Source organism: Leopardus geoffroyi, chromosome A3 (assembly GCF_018350155.1).
Source record: "Leopardus geoffroyi isolate Oge1 chromosome A3, O.geoffroyi_Oge1_pat1.0, whole genome shotgun sequence".
In the NCBI taxonomy this organism is placed as follows: domain Eukaryota; kingdom Metazoa; phylum Chordata; class Mammalia; order Carnivora; family Felidae; genus Leopardus; species Leopardus geoffroyi.
Genome location: NC_059336.1, coordinates 113,151,073 through 113,165,765, shown reverse-complemented (window position 1 = coordinate 113,165,765; position 14,693 = coordinate 113,151,073). Strand labels below are relative to the sequence as shown.

Below are 14,693 nucleotides of genomic sequence, written 5' to 3'. Positions count from 1 at the left end.
ATCATTTTGTATTAGATTTTTTTTTCCTGTTTACCTGCCATATATATCCCATATCCCCACTGCCTCTCATGATACCTGGCATATGTAGGAGCTCAAAAGATGAACTGAATGCTGCATTTAGGAATGTTGTGGGTCAGACAGATGAAATTCAACTAGCATTCATATTTTTTGTCATTCGTGGCTGATCTCTAGGTCCTGGCGCTTTTAGACACAACAGGTGTATGGGAGAGAACCTACCCCATTGATGGCTGCCTTGTCAGAGGGAAGAGGCATAACCAAATTCTTTCACCCTTGTTTAACAAATGGAGAAGCAACTTCCCTGTTTGGGTTTATAATACGGAAGCTTCAGACACTTGACTGCAATACTGAGTTGACTCTTTTCCATTCATGGCCATGGAAAATGAAAACAATTTCCTTCTGAAGCTCTGAGGGCCTAAATCCTCTGGGACCACTGCACTGGCATAGGAGCGGTTCCTAGACCTTCTCACACACTGTTCCTAGAACACATGATTGTTTACCAAGGCATAGAACCCCTGAAGTGCATGGAGTAATACCAGCTGTACCTTAGCATAAAGCAGAAGTGGCTGACACACAGAAACACAAATCTCTTGGGACTGAGTTTGTATGACAAACAGTAAACACACAGACATTCTCTACTGGGGGGGAAAAACCCTCTCAATAATCCAGGCACCTGCGTTTATGAATCATTTGCCATGTAAATCTGTTTCCACGAATAAGTGACCAGAGTTGCAGCCCCAATCAGACAGCAAAGCCACAGGCACAGGTGATGTCTGCAGACCAGCTGAAGTTCCACCTGTCTGTGTCCAGGCTACCTTCACTACATGGAGGAGAGTGTCATAGAGCAGGTGCCTACGCTTGGGCATTTTCTTATCCCGACAAAAGATGATGATGGAGTAGGGGAATTAATTTTGAGTTATGAATGAAGCAACATAATGAAAGATATTTAGAGAAGTATCAAAAGATTTTGAATGAAATTTTTGGGAGCAAATGGAAAATTTGAACCCTAGAAATAAAGGCTAAGAAATATATATTTTTTTCTGCCTGGGAAGGAAAGAATAAAGAAAAAGGATGACAACACAATCAATCCCCGCCCCACCCCCTCTCGGGTATTAAAAGAAAATATAGAAGCCACCAAGCACTGTATTTAGGACAACAATGTTATCTAGTGTAGTACAGTGGCAAGAATCCTGGGCAGGAGATCAAGCTTTTAGCTCTGTGTGTGCAGTTACGTAGTTCTGTCTCCTTGTTAGCTAGACCTGCCCTTGGTCTTTTCATAAGGGATTTTGTGCTCATTTGTGAGATCTCTTCCAGCTCTAAACTTCTGTGATTCTAGATACAAGGACTGGTGGCCCCTTGAGAATAAGGAGCCTGGTGTCAATCTGATACTGTGGTTCCAGCCCAGTGGCTCCTCAGATAGCACAGTCCCACATATGGACATCGATCAAGGCAGTTTCTATTTAAAGCCAAGACCCCTCCTCCTTCCCTACAACCAACAAGAAGGTTCATTGCCCAGGAATATACATTCATTCTTCCTGGCCACAAGCAGATTAATCTCTTCAATGCAGATAAAGGAGATTCCCATCAGGTGTTCACTAGAGCCCAGTGGCCATCTCATGAAGCAGATATGTGTTAGGATTAGAACTATTTGACTGACAGAAGCTGTGAGGGCATCCATAAGTGCAGCATTTCTCCATTCATTTTTCCCCAAGATTCTAGGTCAGGTTTTTACCTGAAGTGATTATTTGCCTCTAAACATGGCTCCAGGTGAGAAAGCCAATACATGATTGAGAGCCCTGAGAGATGGAAAATGAGAGCTCTTAAATAAATCAGCAATTACAGAATGTCTGCTCCATGTGGTAGGCTGCATAGCAACCTTGGGACTTTCTGTAATAACTGATTGCATTTTTCATAGCATTTTCACATATATTTCATATACACAGACACCCTGTGAGGGACCCTGGGAAGGGCAGAGAGTGTAACATCACCCCTGTCCCTTTGTATTTTACAAAGGAAGAAACAGATTTCTAAAGGACAAAAGGCTTGCAAAGGGAGAACTTCTGAATCCCCGCTTGGGGTGGGGGTATCTCTCTCTCTCTCTCTCTCTCTCTCTCTCTCTCTGTCTCTCAGTGATGGGCATTTACTCTGTTTGATTTATTTTACATCTATTTTGTTTATTTTATATATATTTTATTTTGCATCTGTAAAAATTAAGTAATCTCTCCTTCCCTCTTCATGGGTGGCTAAAGAAGGAATTAATTACAGAACAAAATCTATGAGTCAGAGACTCTGTGTGCCATTTTTATCATTGTAAATTTAGACCCTGAACAGCCCTGGGCACATGAAGGAAGGGAGACCCCAGCACTAAACACGTGGATTTTGGATTGTTCCTCTTTTCAGGGACAATTTAGAGAAGGCATTTTCCACTGTGATCCTAATCCTGGAACCAGAAGCTTTAAAAGCTGATGCTTCTTACTTTATGGTATACGAAATCATCTGATTCTTTTCATAGTATTTTTAGATCTATCAGTTACTTTTACCATTCTGAGTATATGCAAATAACTGGAAAGCCCCCTGTATTTTTACAGTTTCAAAAAAAAGAAGAAGAAGAAGAAGAAGACGAAGAATTGTAAAAATGGTTAATAAGATAGTTTGATGACCAAGTGTGTTTTATTTTGCAGTTCTCTAGTCAGGGCGACATAGGTCTTAATGTGCAGACTAAATCCACAACCATCTTTGCTGATAAGCTTGGGTGTAAATGCAGCAACATGAAACAGTGATTCAGACCATTCTCCAAGCTCAAAATATGTTAGACACAAGCAAGCATTCTTGAGATTCCATTGACAAGTTGCCTCTAATTATTTTAAAAAAATTGTGGAGGAAGTGAAACATGTTGCTCTGCACAGGGCTGTAAAATCCAGAGGAGATGAGAGAATGCATGTAGGTAGGATCATGGCTGGGAAAGCAGAAGATGGCGGGAGTAATACATTCACTGATGAGCACAGTGGCATTTGACTGGAAGCCAACCATGCAATGCCCATCTCTATGGCCCGCTACACAAACCCCACTGAATGCATGTTAGCTCATTTAATCTTCACAGAAGTCCTGGTAAGGAGCTATTATTTATGCCTCCCATTTTAAAGACCAAAAGACTGAGTCCCACAAAGGCTAATAACTTGCTCAGGATCAAATCACCACTAATAAATTAAGGGCAAACATTTGGAGAAGACATTTCCATCATAGGATCTGGTATCTGTCCATCTGATGTATGAAACTACCACAGATGTTCTGTGTCTTTCAAGAGAGCATCTCCCCTACTCAGTGTGTGGTTTATTTGGATTTCTGGTCAGATGTTCTGGCACTGTTGTCATCCCTTTTCCAGCAGGCACCACTGCCATTCATTATTAAAGTCCGAATCAGTAGGACAGGGGCATGCTCATCGAAGTCCAGATCAACTCCTGATAACAAGGAATCCAGAAGGAAACAGTGACTTGATTTTCTCCCTATGGAACGTTCACAATGCAAGGCAGCAAACTGTGGCTGGGATTATAGAGGCAGAAAAGATGGCAATGGATGCACTGCCTGCTTCTGTGAGGCTTAGAAGCCGGTAGAGTTTTCCATCGTGGAATTTATAAAATAGCAGGCAACTGCCATTGGCAAGATGTGTTTTATTTGGCCCACACAGAATCATAAAAATTTTATGTTGGTTGCCAGGATTTAAAAATTGAGATATTTCATGTAAAACTCCAGATTTCTGGCTTCTCTTGACAAATGAGAAGATATGTCAATTGTCAAGCTGACAAAAATTGGCTGTACCTGAGCAGTGGCTGTCTCCCATTCATCAGGGACCCCACGTCTCCCTGTCACCTCCCTAACCCAGAGATCCAGTGTCACATTCTGTTATTATTGTTGTTGAGCTCAGAGGAAAGGTCCCAAGGTAATTACATCTGCGAAGACGGTTTTGGCAAATAAGATATTGTTATACCGGTGTTTCTACCAAAAGGTCTTTTTCATGCATTTCACTTCATTCCTTTATATAATGAGCTGCCTGGTAAAGGCATTTGTTTGTAAAGGCACTAGGGGATGGTTCCTCTCCTCCCTGGAGGTAGGAATGACTGTTTAATGGAAGATGGATATAGTGCCTGTTCTTTGTGGGTAGGATTTTCAAGATCTGAAATGATGATGGGGCAGTTTTATAGTCAAGTCAATTTCATTATGTTTAGAAAAAATCTTTAGGTGACAAAGTCTAGATAAAGCAGTATATGACCTGATGTGTGCAATCCTTAATTTAAATGTTGTAGGGGCGTCTGGGTAGCTCAGTTGGTGAAGTGTCCAACTCTTGAGTTCAGCTCAGGTCATGATCTCATGGTTCATGAAATGGAGCTCCGCGTCAGGCTGGGTGCTGGGCTTGGAGTCTGCTTAAGATCCTTTCTCTCCCTCACCTGCCTCTCTCTCTCTCAAAAAAAAAAAAAAAATGAAAGCAAGATAAATCCTTGAAAGACATCTTTTGCCTCTGAGTTTTCTCCCACTTCATCCTTCTTGTGCTTCTCCCTCACTCTACACCCATACACATTAAGTTTTTATTTTTAGGCCAAATATGTTAAATAGAATTTTTCATCCCCAATGGTCGAAGAAAGGACAGGGCATCTGGTTATGTTCACTGCTGATGAAATGGAATGATTCATCTGGCATCTTAACATTAAGGGTGTGGGTGAGACTCATCCAGGCTGATTTTAAGTCTCATGCCTTCTATTTTAGATGAATGGGACCATGCATTTTAGTTTTTACTGATTTCATTCATGCGCTCCAATCTTGGTCTAAGTTGTTGTCCCTGCCTGTCCTGATCTTTCTCTCCTTCTTTCTCTGTCCGAATAGTCCCAGTTAGGTCCTAGTTCACAAGGTCCTCTGTGACTCTGTCCTGATCATTTCTGTTTTCAGTGACCTCCCTTCCCCCCCCCCACATAATAATAATATTAGTAGTAACAGCTGTCATAATAATAGTAACATCAACAACACCAAATAACATTTCTTGGCATTTTACTGTGTACCAGGTTGTGTGTGTAGTACTTCACATGAAGTATTCCATTTGATCTTGATCAAAATTCAATTCAGTAGGGATTTTTATGATAATTTCCATTTTACAGATGTGGCAAATGAGTGTCAGAGAAGATATAACTGGCTCAAGGTGCCAGGCTAACCAGTGGCAGGCTTAGGACTTGAACTCAGGCCCAACTGACTCCAGAACCTTCCTTCATGCTTTATATGCTGCCTCTCTGAGCAATTCCTGTAGCATTGAGAGTGGGGGCATCTTACTTCATAGCTCAAATATGTTGCCTTTTGTTGATATAAACACATCTGATATAGCACATAGGATGCTGATGACCATGCTAAAGTGTTTGGTTTAAAAATTTCATGTTCTGCCTCTGCATGCTATCTTTTTAATGTTCTGCATTCTCTCAAATTATTAGACACTGAGCTTCAACATTTGGTTTGAAAATATTTCAGCAATGTAAATAAATAAGTAAATGTGATCCAACATCATCATTTATCCTTTCTAATTTGTTGTAGCTCTCTCTGGACCTCTATCACACAGAAGATGATATTTACAAATTGTCACTGGTGTTGGAGCCTAGAAATTCTAAATCGGTAGGTGGATTTTTTTCTAAGGATCAGTGCCAAACACCATTGATTGTCATTTACAGTAATTGGCTATTACAGTGATGCTTTGTGATCTGAAGACTGAAGCATTTAAAAAATCTGTATTCCATTTTGCCAGTGGAACAGCTTAGCTCTGACAGTTTGAGTATGATTTCTTCATCAGAGGCTAACAAAGAAGACCATTATTTCCAATTACTCTGTTTTCTTGTTATCTTCTATGTGTTGTGTCTCCTCTGAGAGCCTGCCTACCTATAGGTCCTCCCCCTCAACAAAAGAGAATGCATCTTAATGTGAAACAGCGTTTTAGATTCTTCAACATAAAATCCCATTCAGCATAAAATGAAGTTTAATCAATTTTAAATACCCTGATCATAATTCACAAATTTCTCTGCTAATGATCGACTCAACTCAGAATTTCAGTATCACATTAGATAGTGTCTCAATTAATGGCTGATTCTTAGCAAAGAAACATTTTATGATAAGATTGAGGAAATTGCATTACTGAATGTACACTGATTATTAGTTTTAGTGAGCGGACTGTATCTTACATCTGTTTTGCACTCATAAAAGAATACCTGGGTAAATTTGAAATTTGCAGCGAGGATGAGGTTTGCATGTTCAAGGAAAACATGTCTGTACTTGCCTCTTGGACTCGTATCCTCAGATCAGGTTTCTGCAAAAGGTCTGATGACTTACCTCCTTACCAGTTGAACTCTTGGGATGTTGCCAGTGACTTGGACCTTCAATCTGTCCCTGTATTCTGACTCTGCAGCATCAGCCCCAAAGAGGCAGGGCTGTTCTCTGGTACAGGGAGGGTGTGCACTTGAGTCTGAGTTAGTTGACCTGGTAACGTCTGTTCTTAAAATTGTGAGTGTGGTGGCTCCATCAGCATTTTCAGCTCCCCTACCAGAGGCCCATCTCCTGGGGACACTGAAGAACAGACCCATGTGGGAAGATACAGCAGAGGTAAATGGAGGCATGAAGGCTAGCCTCTGCAAAGTTAGCATGAGTAAGAGCTAGAGAGAAAGGTAAAGTTACTGGAAAAAAGCAACCTGTGAGCTCCTCATTCCTTTGCTTTGTTGTGAAGAGGCTGAGCATGGTGTGGCAAGCTATGTGTGTGCCCATGGCATTTCCACCTGCCCACACCTTCCTTTACCTGGAACAAGGCACTTTAATTGCTATCAGTTGGTTGTTGGGAACCTGGTGGGGCATCATATCCATGTTATCTCATTAACTCTGTTAAGGAAACTGAGTCCGATGAGCATAAGTGTCTCACACGGAGCACTAATAGCCAGTAGGTGGGAGAACTGGGATGTGGCTTCAGGCCTGTCTGTCTTCAACACCTGTGCTTTTTTCTTTTAAATGTGTATCTGTTTATTTTGAAAGAGAGAGAGAGAGAGAGAGAGAGAGAGAGAGAGAGCACAAGTGGGGGAGGGGCAGAGAGAGAGAGTGAGACAGAATCCCAAGCAGGGTCCACACTGTCAGTGCAGAGCCCAACGTGGAGTTCAATCTCATGAACCGTAAGATCATGACCTGAGCCAAAATCAAGAGTTGGATGCCTAACTGACTGAGACACCCAAGTGCCCCAATGCCTAGGCTTTTCTACTGCGTGAGGTTGCCTGTCCTTTTCCTGCCACCTCTTATATGGGAACATGCTAAGAACAAGGTACACTTGCCTGAGTTGTGCCTTTTACATTTGTTTTCAGGATAGATTTTGGCCAATTTCAGAAGATGTTTCCATCAAACACAGAAAAATCTTTTTATCTTTTGTAAAGCAGATTCTTTCAAAGTCCCTTCCAAGTGCTAAAATCCTATGAATCTATGAAAACACATTTCCCAATCCCTTACTGCCTCTTATCTTAAGTGGCTTGTCACCCTGTTTTGCACTTAGGTTTGACACATGCTGCCACTGGAGAACAAGCTCCTGTCAGGATGATGGTACCAAGAGCCTGTAACTTCAGTGTGCTTACCATTGGTGCTTGTGGACCTCACCAAAGTCCCACCATGAACCTTTTTCTCTTCACAGGGCACGCTCGTGTCTCACTGGTTCTTTGTGTTTTATTTGGTGTCTCAGTTTTTTCACTCTACCTCTAGGTCAAAAGAAATACCTAACAATTCCACGTATAGAATAGTTAGGTCCAAACAGCTTAATATATATTAATGTTCTAATGACTTAGAACCCACTTTAAAAAACAATACACATACGTTGAAATCAAAATAATATTTTAGGGGCACCTGGGTGGCTCAGTCAGTTAAGTGGCTGACTTTGGCTCAGGTCATAATCTCATAGTTTGTGAGTTGGAGCCCCGCCTTGGGCTCTGTGCTGACAGCTCAGAGCCTGGTGCCCGCTTCAGATTCTGTGTGTATGTGTCTCTCTCTGCCCCTCCCCTTCTTGCACTCTGTCTCTTCCTCACTGTCTCAAGAATAAATAAACATTAAAAAAAATAAAAAAATATTTTAATTCTTTAAAAACCACAATTACTTACTAATGGATGTGTGTGCCTGTTGGGCATGAAACAATATCTTAAATTTTGTCATCAGATTGAATATGGCTACCTTTTTTCTTGTTCCACATTGATTTTTATTTATTTTTTTTTTTTTGCTTTGGAAATATTTGATACCATTGAAAGAAATACAGCATGATCTAATGGGTGAATTGTAAACTATTTCAAGCTGGTAGTTTACATGGTGTCTAACAAATACTGAGTACTGCTGTATTTCCCTTGGGAGTTTGAAATATATTTTGGTATCCCTGAGAGTCCACTGCAGTGTTCTGGATGGACACCTCGTTATACAGTTTGGGAACTGTGGCTTTATCCTTCATCAGATGAACAAAATGAAAAGCTTGATAGAAAGAGTCATGATGTGTGAGTGAGCCTATGTGTTGGTGATCATATACAGATGGCAAGTACTTTTTGGTCCTGTTGGTAGCCCAAAGGATACCAGCAACACCCACCTCAAAACATTGCAAAGGGTTTAAATCTAGTACAGTCACTCTTGCAAACATGTTTGTCCCCAGTTTAGTATCAAATAAACACCTGTTAAAACAGATTTGCATGTATGCACCAGCAAAAATATTTACATTTAGTGAAGGTCCTGGGGAGAGGAATAAAGTACATTGCACTCTTGGCTTGTCTCCCGATAGGATTGTGTTTTGCCTCTGTGTTGTGTAAACACGTTATGCATTATTGCTACCATCTTGGCCACATTATTTAGTGAAAATGTCTTGCAGGAAAGTGGGAAAACATATGGAGGAAGCAAGTTCACAAAAGAGGCTAGAAAGATCTAATTAGCCAAATAGTGAGAAGCGATTAAGCATATTGAAAGAGATGCCAGCATGAGAACATAAACTTGGCCATTCACATGGGCCCATTTACTGCAAACATCTACTAGTTTATTATCAACACCAGGTATTAAAGAACTAGATAACAGGTGTTTTATATATTTTGCATTATACAAAAATCTGTATGGATTATTACATAGGTTTTAAGGATGTTTTAGTAATATTTGGGGAACTTGAATAGAATTTTTGAGTGGGATGAGAGAACAGTATCTTTTTCCCACTTAAAAAAATGGAATCTATGGGGCGCCTGGGTGGCGCAGTCGGTTAAGCGTCCGTCTTCAGCCAGGTCACGATCTCGCGGTCCGTGAGTTCGAGCCCCGCGTCAGGCTCTGGGCTGATGGCTCAGAGCCTGGAGCCTGTTTCTGATTCTGTGTCTCCCTCTCTCTCTGCCCCTCCCCCGTTCATGCTCTGTCTCTCTCTGTCCCAAAAATAAATGAACATTGAAAAAAAAAAATTAAAAAAAAAAATGGAATCTAGACTACTGCTAAACAAAATACACTCTCCAAATATGTATTTAGTTATAGATTAGATTCTATTGACAAAAGATGTTTGTTTTCAGAACATTTAAGTGATACATATGTAAGTTTTTACTGTATTATTAACATAAAAATGTGTATTTCTTTCTCAGTGTCCCCTGATTACTTAAGGTCTAAGATAAAGTTGAAAAGTGTGTTTTTCCCCCCTGTCAGCAGCCTACCTCCCCGACAACACCCACCAAGCCTGTGGTGCCCCTGGAGTGGGCATCAGGAGTGATGCCAAAGCCAGACCCCACAGTCATCAACAAGCACATAAGGAAATTAGTTGAGGTAAGTGATTGAGAGAGAGTAGAGAGTTAGCACTAGAAGGCCCTTTTCTCTTCCCAGAATATTCTACAGTTTCCCAAGAATCAACTGAAGTCAATGAAAACAGCACTCTGGCAGGTAGGATCAATTTAGCAGACACTGAGCTCTACCTGGCATTGGCATATGGGGGAGATTCCCCCAGAATTGCCCTTTTCCCCTTCCTGTCATTCTGTTCTAATTTACCCAAATACCCTCAGCTACTTCCAACTTTCTTTCACCAGCATTTGATGCCTCCATCATTGCCCCTGCAATTTGAGGGACTGTTTGGGGATTAGAATCTACTCATTAAAAACCTATATGGGTCCCAATAAAATGCCCAATAAATTGATTACCTGAAGGTAAGAAAAGATCCTGTAGGGTGCATAGTTTCTCTTGCTGTTTATATTGAGGTCTGTGACACACCTGCACAGAGCCATTTAGGTCAGAAACATTACTTAATTATGGGAAAGTGTCTATCAGAGTTTTCATGTAGAAAGAAGAGTAGAAGCACCATTGTGGGGAAAATGGAAACAGATTTGGCAATAAAAACTATGACATCTGATTAAACATCTGCTTTAATGGATTGGTATGATACAATAGAATCATATCTTTGGGATAAAATAAACTTTTTGCTGGGGGGCGGATGTTTAAAGAAAAAGAGGGGGTGCTTGGGTGGCTTAGTCGATTAAACATCCAACTCTTGATCTCAGCTCGGATTTTGATCTCAGGGTCATGAGATTAGGGCCTGCATTGAGCTTCATGCTGGGTGTGAAGCCTACTTTAAACACACACACATACACACACACACACACACACACAAACCTAAAGAAAAAGAAAGAATTTTCTACATCTTGGATCATCAAGGAAACCCTGATGCATTGGAAGAAAACTACTACGCAGCATGTGAGGCAGCAAGGAAAGTTCAGAAAGGGTGAGGAAAGCGTCTGAGAAGGCCATAAGATTCAGTGGAGGCCTTGTGTTGATGTTGTGTAACAGACCCAGCTTGGAGCCAGGGAAGGTGGGGAAGGAATCCAGCTCCAAGAGTTGCAGCTCAGGAAGGTCTAGAACTGGGAAATGAAAAGACACAACTATTTTCTTTTCCACTCTCTTCTCTGCTTTTCTCTGAATGCTCATTCCATTATCTGCAGACAGACTTTCTTTGCTACACAAGGGGAGTCTGTATCTCCCTCTCCCCCTTCCTCTCTCTCTCTCTTCCCTTTTACCTTCTCTCTTATTTTCTCTCCAGTTCCAATTTTATGGTGGAAGGTTTGTCCAATTTGGATAAATTGCCTACTGTTGGTTCAATCAAATGAAAGATTGGATTTTATTATGCATTTCCACATTAAATTTTATTCTACAAAAAGAGTTCTACCCTTAATATGGATATAAATATGGATATTAGATTATAAAAGTAGGTACAAGTAGTTAACTTTAAGCAACTTTGATTGTAGGTAAGTATTGGTATTGGGACTTGCAAAAAGACTGTATATTTTGTGATTTTGCACAATTCAGTTTTCTATAAATAAACTTACAATGGGTTCTAAGCAGTCATGTTTTTAAGTAATCTGTTCATTTATACTTTGTTCATCTCCCAAAGTACCCCTGAAGCAGCTTGCAACATAGGGCAATATGGATCAAATAGAATAGAGAGAAAGCATTGGGAAAAGGGAGAAAGATTCATTATAATCTGTTTGCATACATCTGCTCCTGGGGAGAACTTAACAAACCTTTTGGAAAACCCAATTTAGCAGAGGGCAATGGAAAAATCCTTTTATTTTTCAATTATAAAGAAAGTCAGAATCATTGTAAATATGCAAGCTTCTCATAAAATACAGAGAATACAAGTTTTACTTTTAGGCCTTGGGAATTCTGCTCTCGAAGGGGAACCACTGATAATTTGTAAACTATCTTGTATGACTTTATTCCCCCATAAACACATACACCCACGTATGTCTTTGAGCAGCATTGTTCAATTATTTTCCTAGAACAGATTCCCATCAGTGGAATTGCTGGGTCAGAGAGTAAGCACTGACTGTCTTCCAGAAAGATTGTGGCTATTTACTTCATCAACTAATATGAGAGTGCCTATTTTCTCATTCCCTAGGAAATTACCCATTATTTTAATGTTTTCCAATCTGAGAGGTTTAAAAAAGTTTTGTTTGTGTTTCTGTAATTACTAGCAGAATCGAGCATTTCCCATGAATGTATTGGCCACGTGTAATTTTACTTTGGTGGTCTCCTTTTCTCCTGAGCTCTCCTGAGCTGCAACAGGTCTCCTCCTGTTTTCCTTTTCTGTCTTTGCTCTCAGGTATATTGCAAATAATCTTCTCTGACATTTATCTTTACATTTGTCAGCTGAGTTTTTTGATTCAATTATTTTGCATTTTACGTAATAAAATATTTTTGTAGGGGCGCCTGCGTGACTCAGTTGGTTAAGCATCTGACTCAATTTTGGCTCAGGTCATGATCCCAGGATTATTTGATCAAGTCTGCATTGGGCTCTGTGCTGAGTATGGAGCTTGCTTGAGATTCTCTCTCTCTCTCTCTCTCTCTCTCTCTCTTTCTCTCTCTCTCTCTCTCTCTTTCCCTTTGCCCCTCTTCCCTGCTCAGGCTCTCTCTCTCTCTCTCTCTCTTTCTCTCTCTCTCTCTCTCTCTTTCCCTTTGCCCCTCTTCCCTGCTCAGGCTCTCTCTCTCTCTCTCTCTCTCTCTCTCTCTCTCCCTTTGCCCCTCTCCCCTGCTCAGGCTCTCTCTCTTTCTCTCTCTCTCTGTAAAATAAAAATTTTTTAAATTGTTTACAGCTTCTGACTTGGATGTAATGTTAAGGAAGGCCTTTCCCACTCAGAGATTACAAAACATAAAAATTATTTTTATCTATTTATCTTTCATACTTTTACAGCTTTCTTATTATTAAAATTGTTTTAATGTTTATTTTTGAGAGGGAGACAGAGCATGAGTGGGGGAGGAGCAGAGAGAGAGGGAGACACAGAATCTGAAGCAGGCTCCAGGCTCTGAGCTGTCAGCACAGAGCCCAAAGCAGGGCTCAAACTCATGAACTATGAGACCATGACCTGGGTTGAAGTCGGGTGCTAAACCACCCAGGCATCCCTATAGCTTTATTTTTGACATTAAAATATTTAATGCATCTAGAATTTAGTTTTGGACAATTGATTTTGTAAGATTATTAGCCACTTAACTCAACAGCACTTATTGGATAATCTTTAATTTCTCTGTGGATTTGAGAAGGTACTTTTTGATGCTCTAAATGCCTATATATACATAGATCTATTTCTGGACTCTGCTCTCTATAGTAAGTTGTAGTACCATGTTGTTTTGATTCATGTAGCTTTGTAGAATATTTGATTTCTGATGGGGCACGTTCTCTCTCATTTCTTCTTATCTTAAACAATATTAGGCTATTCTCAACATGTTTACTTTAATTTGAACTTTAGAATCAATTTGTTCACTTAAAACAAATTGCCACTGGAATTCTGATTGTAATTGCGTTAAAAGTATACTTGAATTTTTTAGGAGAACCTGGGTGGCTCAGTCAGTTAAGTGTCTGGCTCTTGATTTTGGCTCAAGTCATGATCTCATAATGGTGAGATAGAACCCCTCTTCCTGGAGCCTGCTTAATGTTCTCTCCATTTCCCTCTCCCCCTCCCCTGCTCATTCTCTCTCTCTCTGTCTCTCTCTCTCTCTCTCTCTCTCTCTCTCTCTCTGTATCTTTCCCTCCCTCCCTCCCTCCCTTTCTTTCTCAAAAAAAAAAGTACACTTGAATTTTTTTTAGATAATTTAACATTTTAAAGTTTCATTGTCTATTGTTATGGTTTTGGCATTTGTGAGTTCACCAAACTTAACTCTTACCAAAACTGAGGTCTCAGTTTAGACCTCACTTTCTCCAGGAAATGTTTTTTTTTAAATATTTATTTATTTTTGGGAGAGTGCAGGTAAGGGAAGGGCAGAGAGAGGGGGACAGAGGATCCAAAGTGGACTCTTCACTGAAAGGCTGACAGCAGTGAACCCAATGTGGGGCTCAAACTCAGGAACCATGAGATTTTGACCCAAGCCAAAGTTGGACGCTTAAGCGACTGAGCCACCCAGGTGCCCCTCCAGGAAACCTTTTAAAATCTCCCTTAAAATTCCCCCACAGCAGCCTATTTTTATCCTCAGCATTGCACTTATCTTGTTATACCATAAAGGCTTCTTGATTTCATTATTTCCCACTGGATTCCAAGCTCCTTGATAGAACAATATACTAGTTATCACTGCTTTCCCAATAACAAGTTCAGAGCCTGACTCATACCCAGTTATTCAGTAAATATTTGTATTTCCTTTGCAGTCTGTGTTTAGAAACTATGACCATGACCATGATGGGTACATCTCCCAAGAGGACTTTGAAAGTATAGCTGCCAATTTTCCCTTTTTGGATTCCTTCTGTGTCCTGGACAAAGATCAGTAAGTTTTAATTTTGTTATGTTTTAATGCAGCTATCCTGAAACAGAAAATTAGTGTCAGAGGAGAACAGGGATACTTTTATTTTTTATTTTTTTTTAAGTTTATTTCTTTATTTTGAAAGAGAGAGAGAGAGAGCATGAGCAGGGGACGGGGAGAGAGAGAGAGAATCCCAAGCAGGCTCTGCACTGTCAGCACAGAGCCTGATGTGGGGCTTGAACTCACAAACCATGAGATCGTGACCTGAACTGACATGAACAGCCAGAAGCTAACTGATTGAGCCACACAGGTACCCCAGAGATACCTTTAATTTGCATCTTGACAGCTTCAATCCTAGTGTGTTGATGAGACAAGTGTAATGTTTCACTGATTTTTTTCTTGGTGTTCACAAACCTGACTGG

At 40.4% G+C, this 14,693-nt stretch overlaps 1 protein-coding gene across 6 annotated transcripts in view; it reads left to right on the top strand.

Annotated features, from left to right (window-relative positions):
* The window catches only part of RASGRP3 (RAS guanyl releasing protein 3), a 106,128-nt gene that overhangs the window by 75,482 nt on the left and 15,953 nt on the right, over positions 1 to 14,693 (top strand). For 5 of the 6 annotated variants that reach the window (XM_045447173.1, XM_045447174.1, XM_045447172.1 and 2 more), the window contains 3 exons: positions 5,587 to 5,664; positions 9,709 to 9,825; positions 14,180 to 14,295. In XM_045447173.1, coding sequence (XP_045303129.1) covers positions 5,587 to 5,664; positions 9,709 to 9,825; positions 14,180 to 14,295 — 311 coding nt within the window. The remainder of the gene's footprint in view (positions 1 to 5,586; positions 5,665 to 9,708; positions 9,826 to 14,179; positions 14,296 to 14,693) is intronic. The other variant, XM_045447175.1, reaches the window with a different exon arrangement.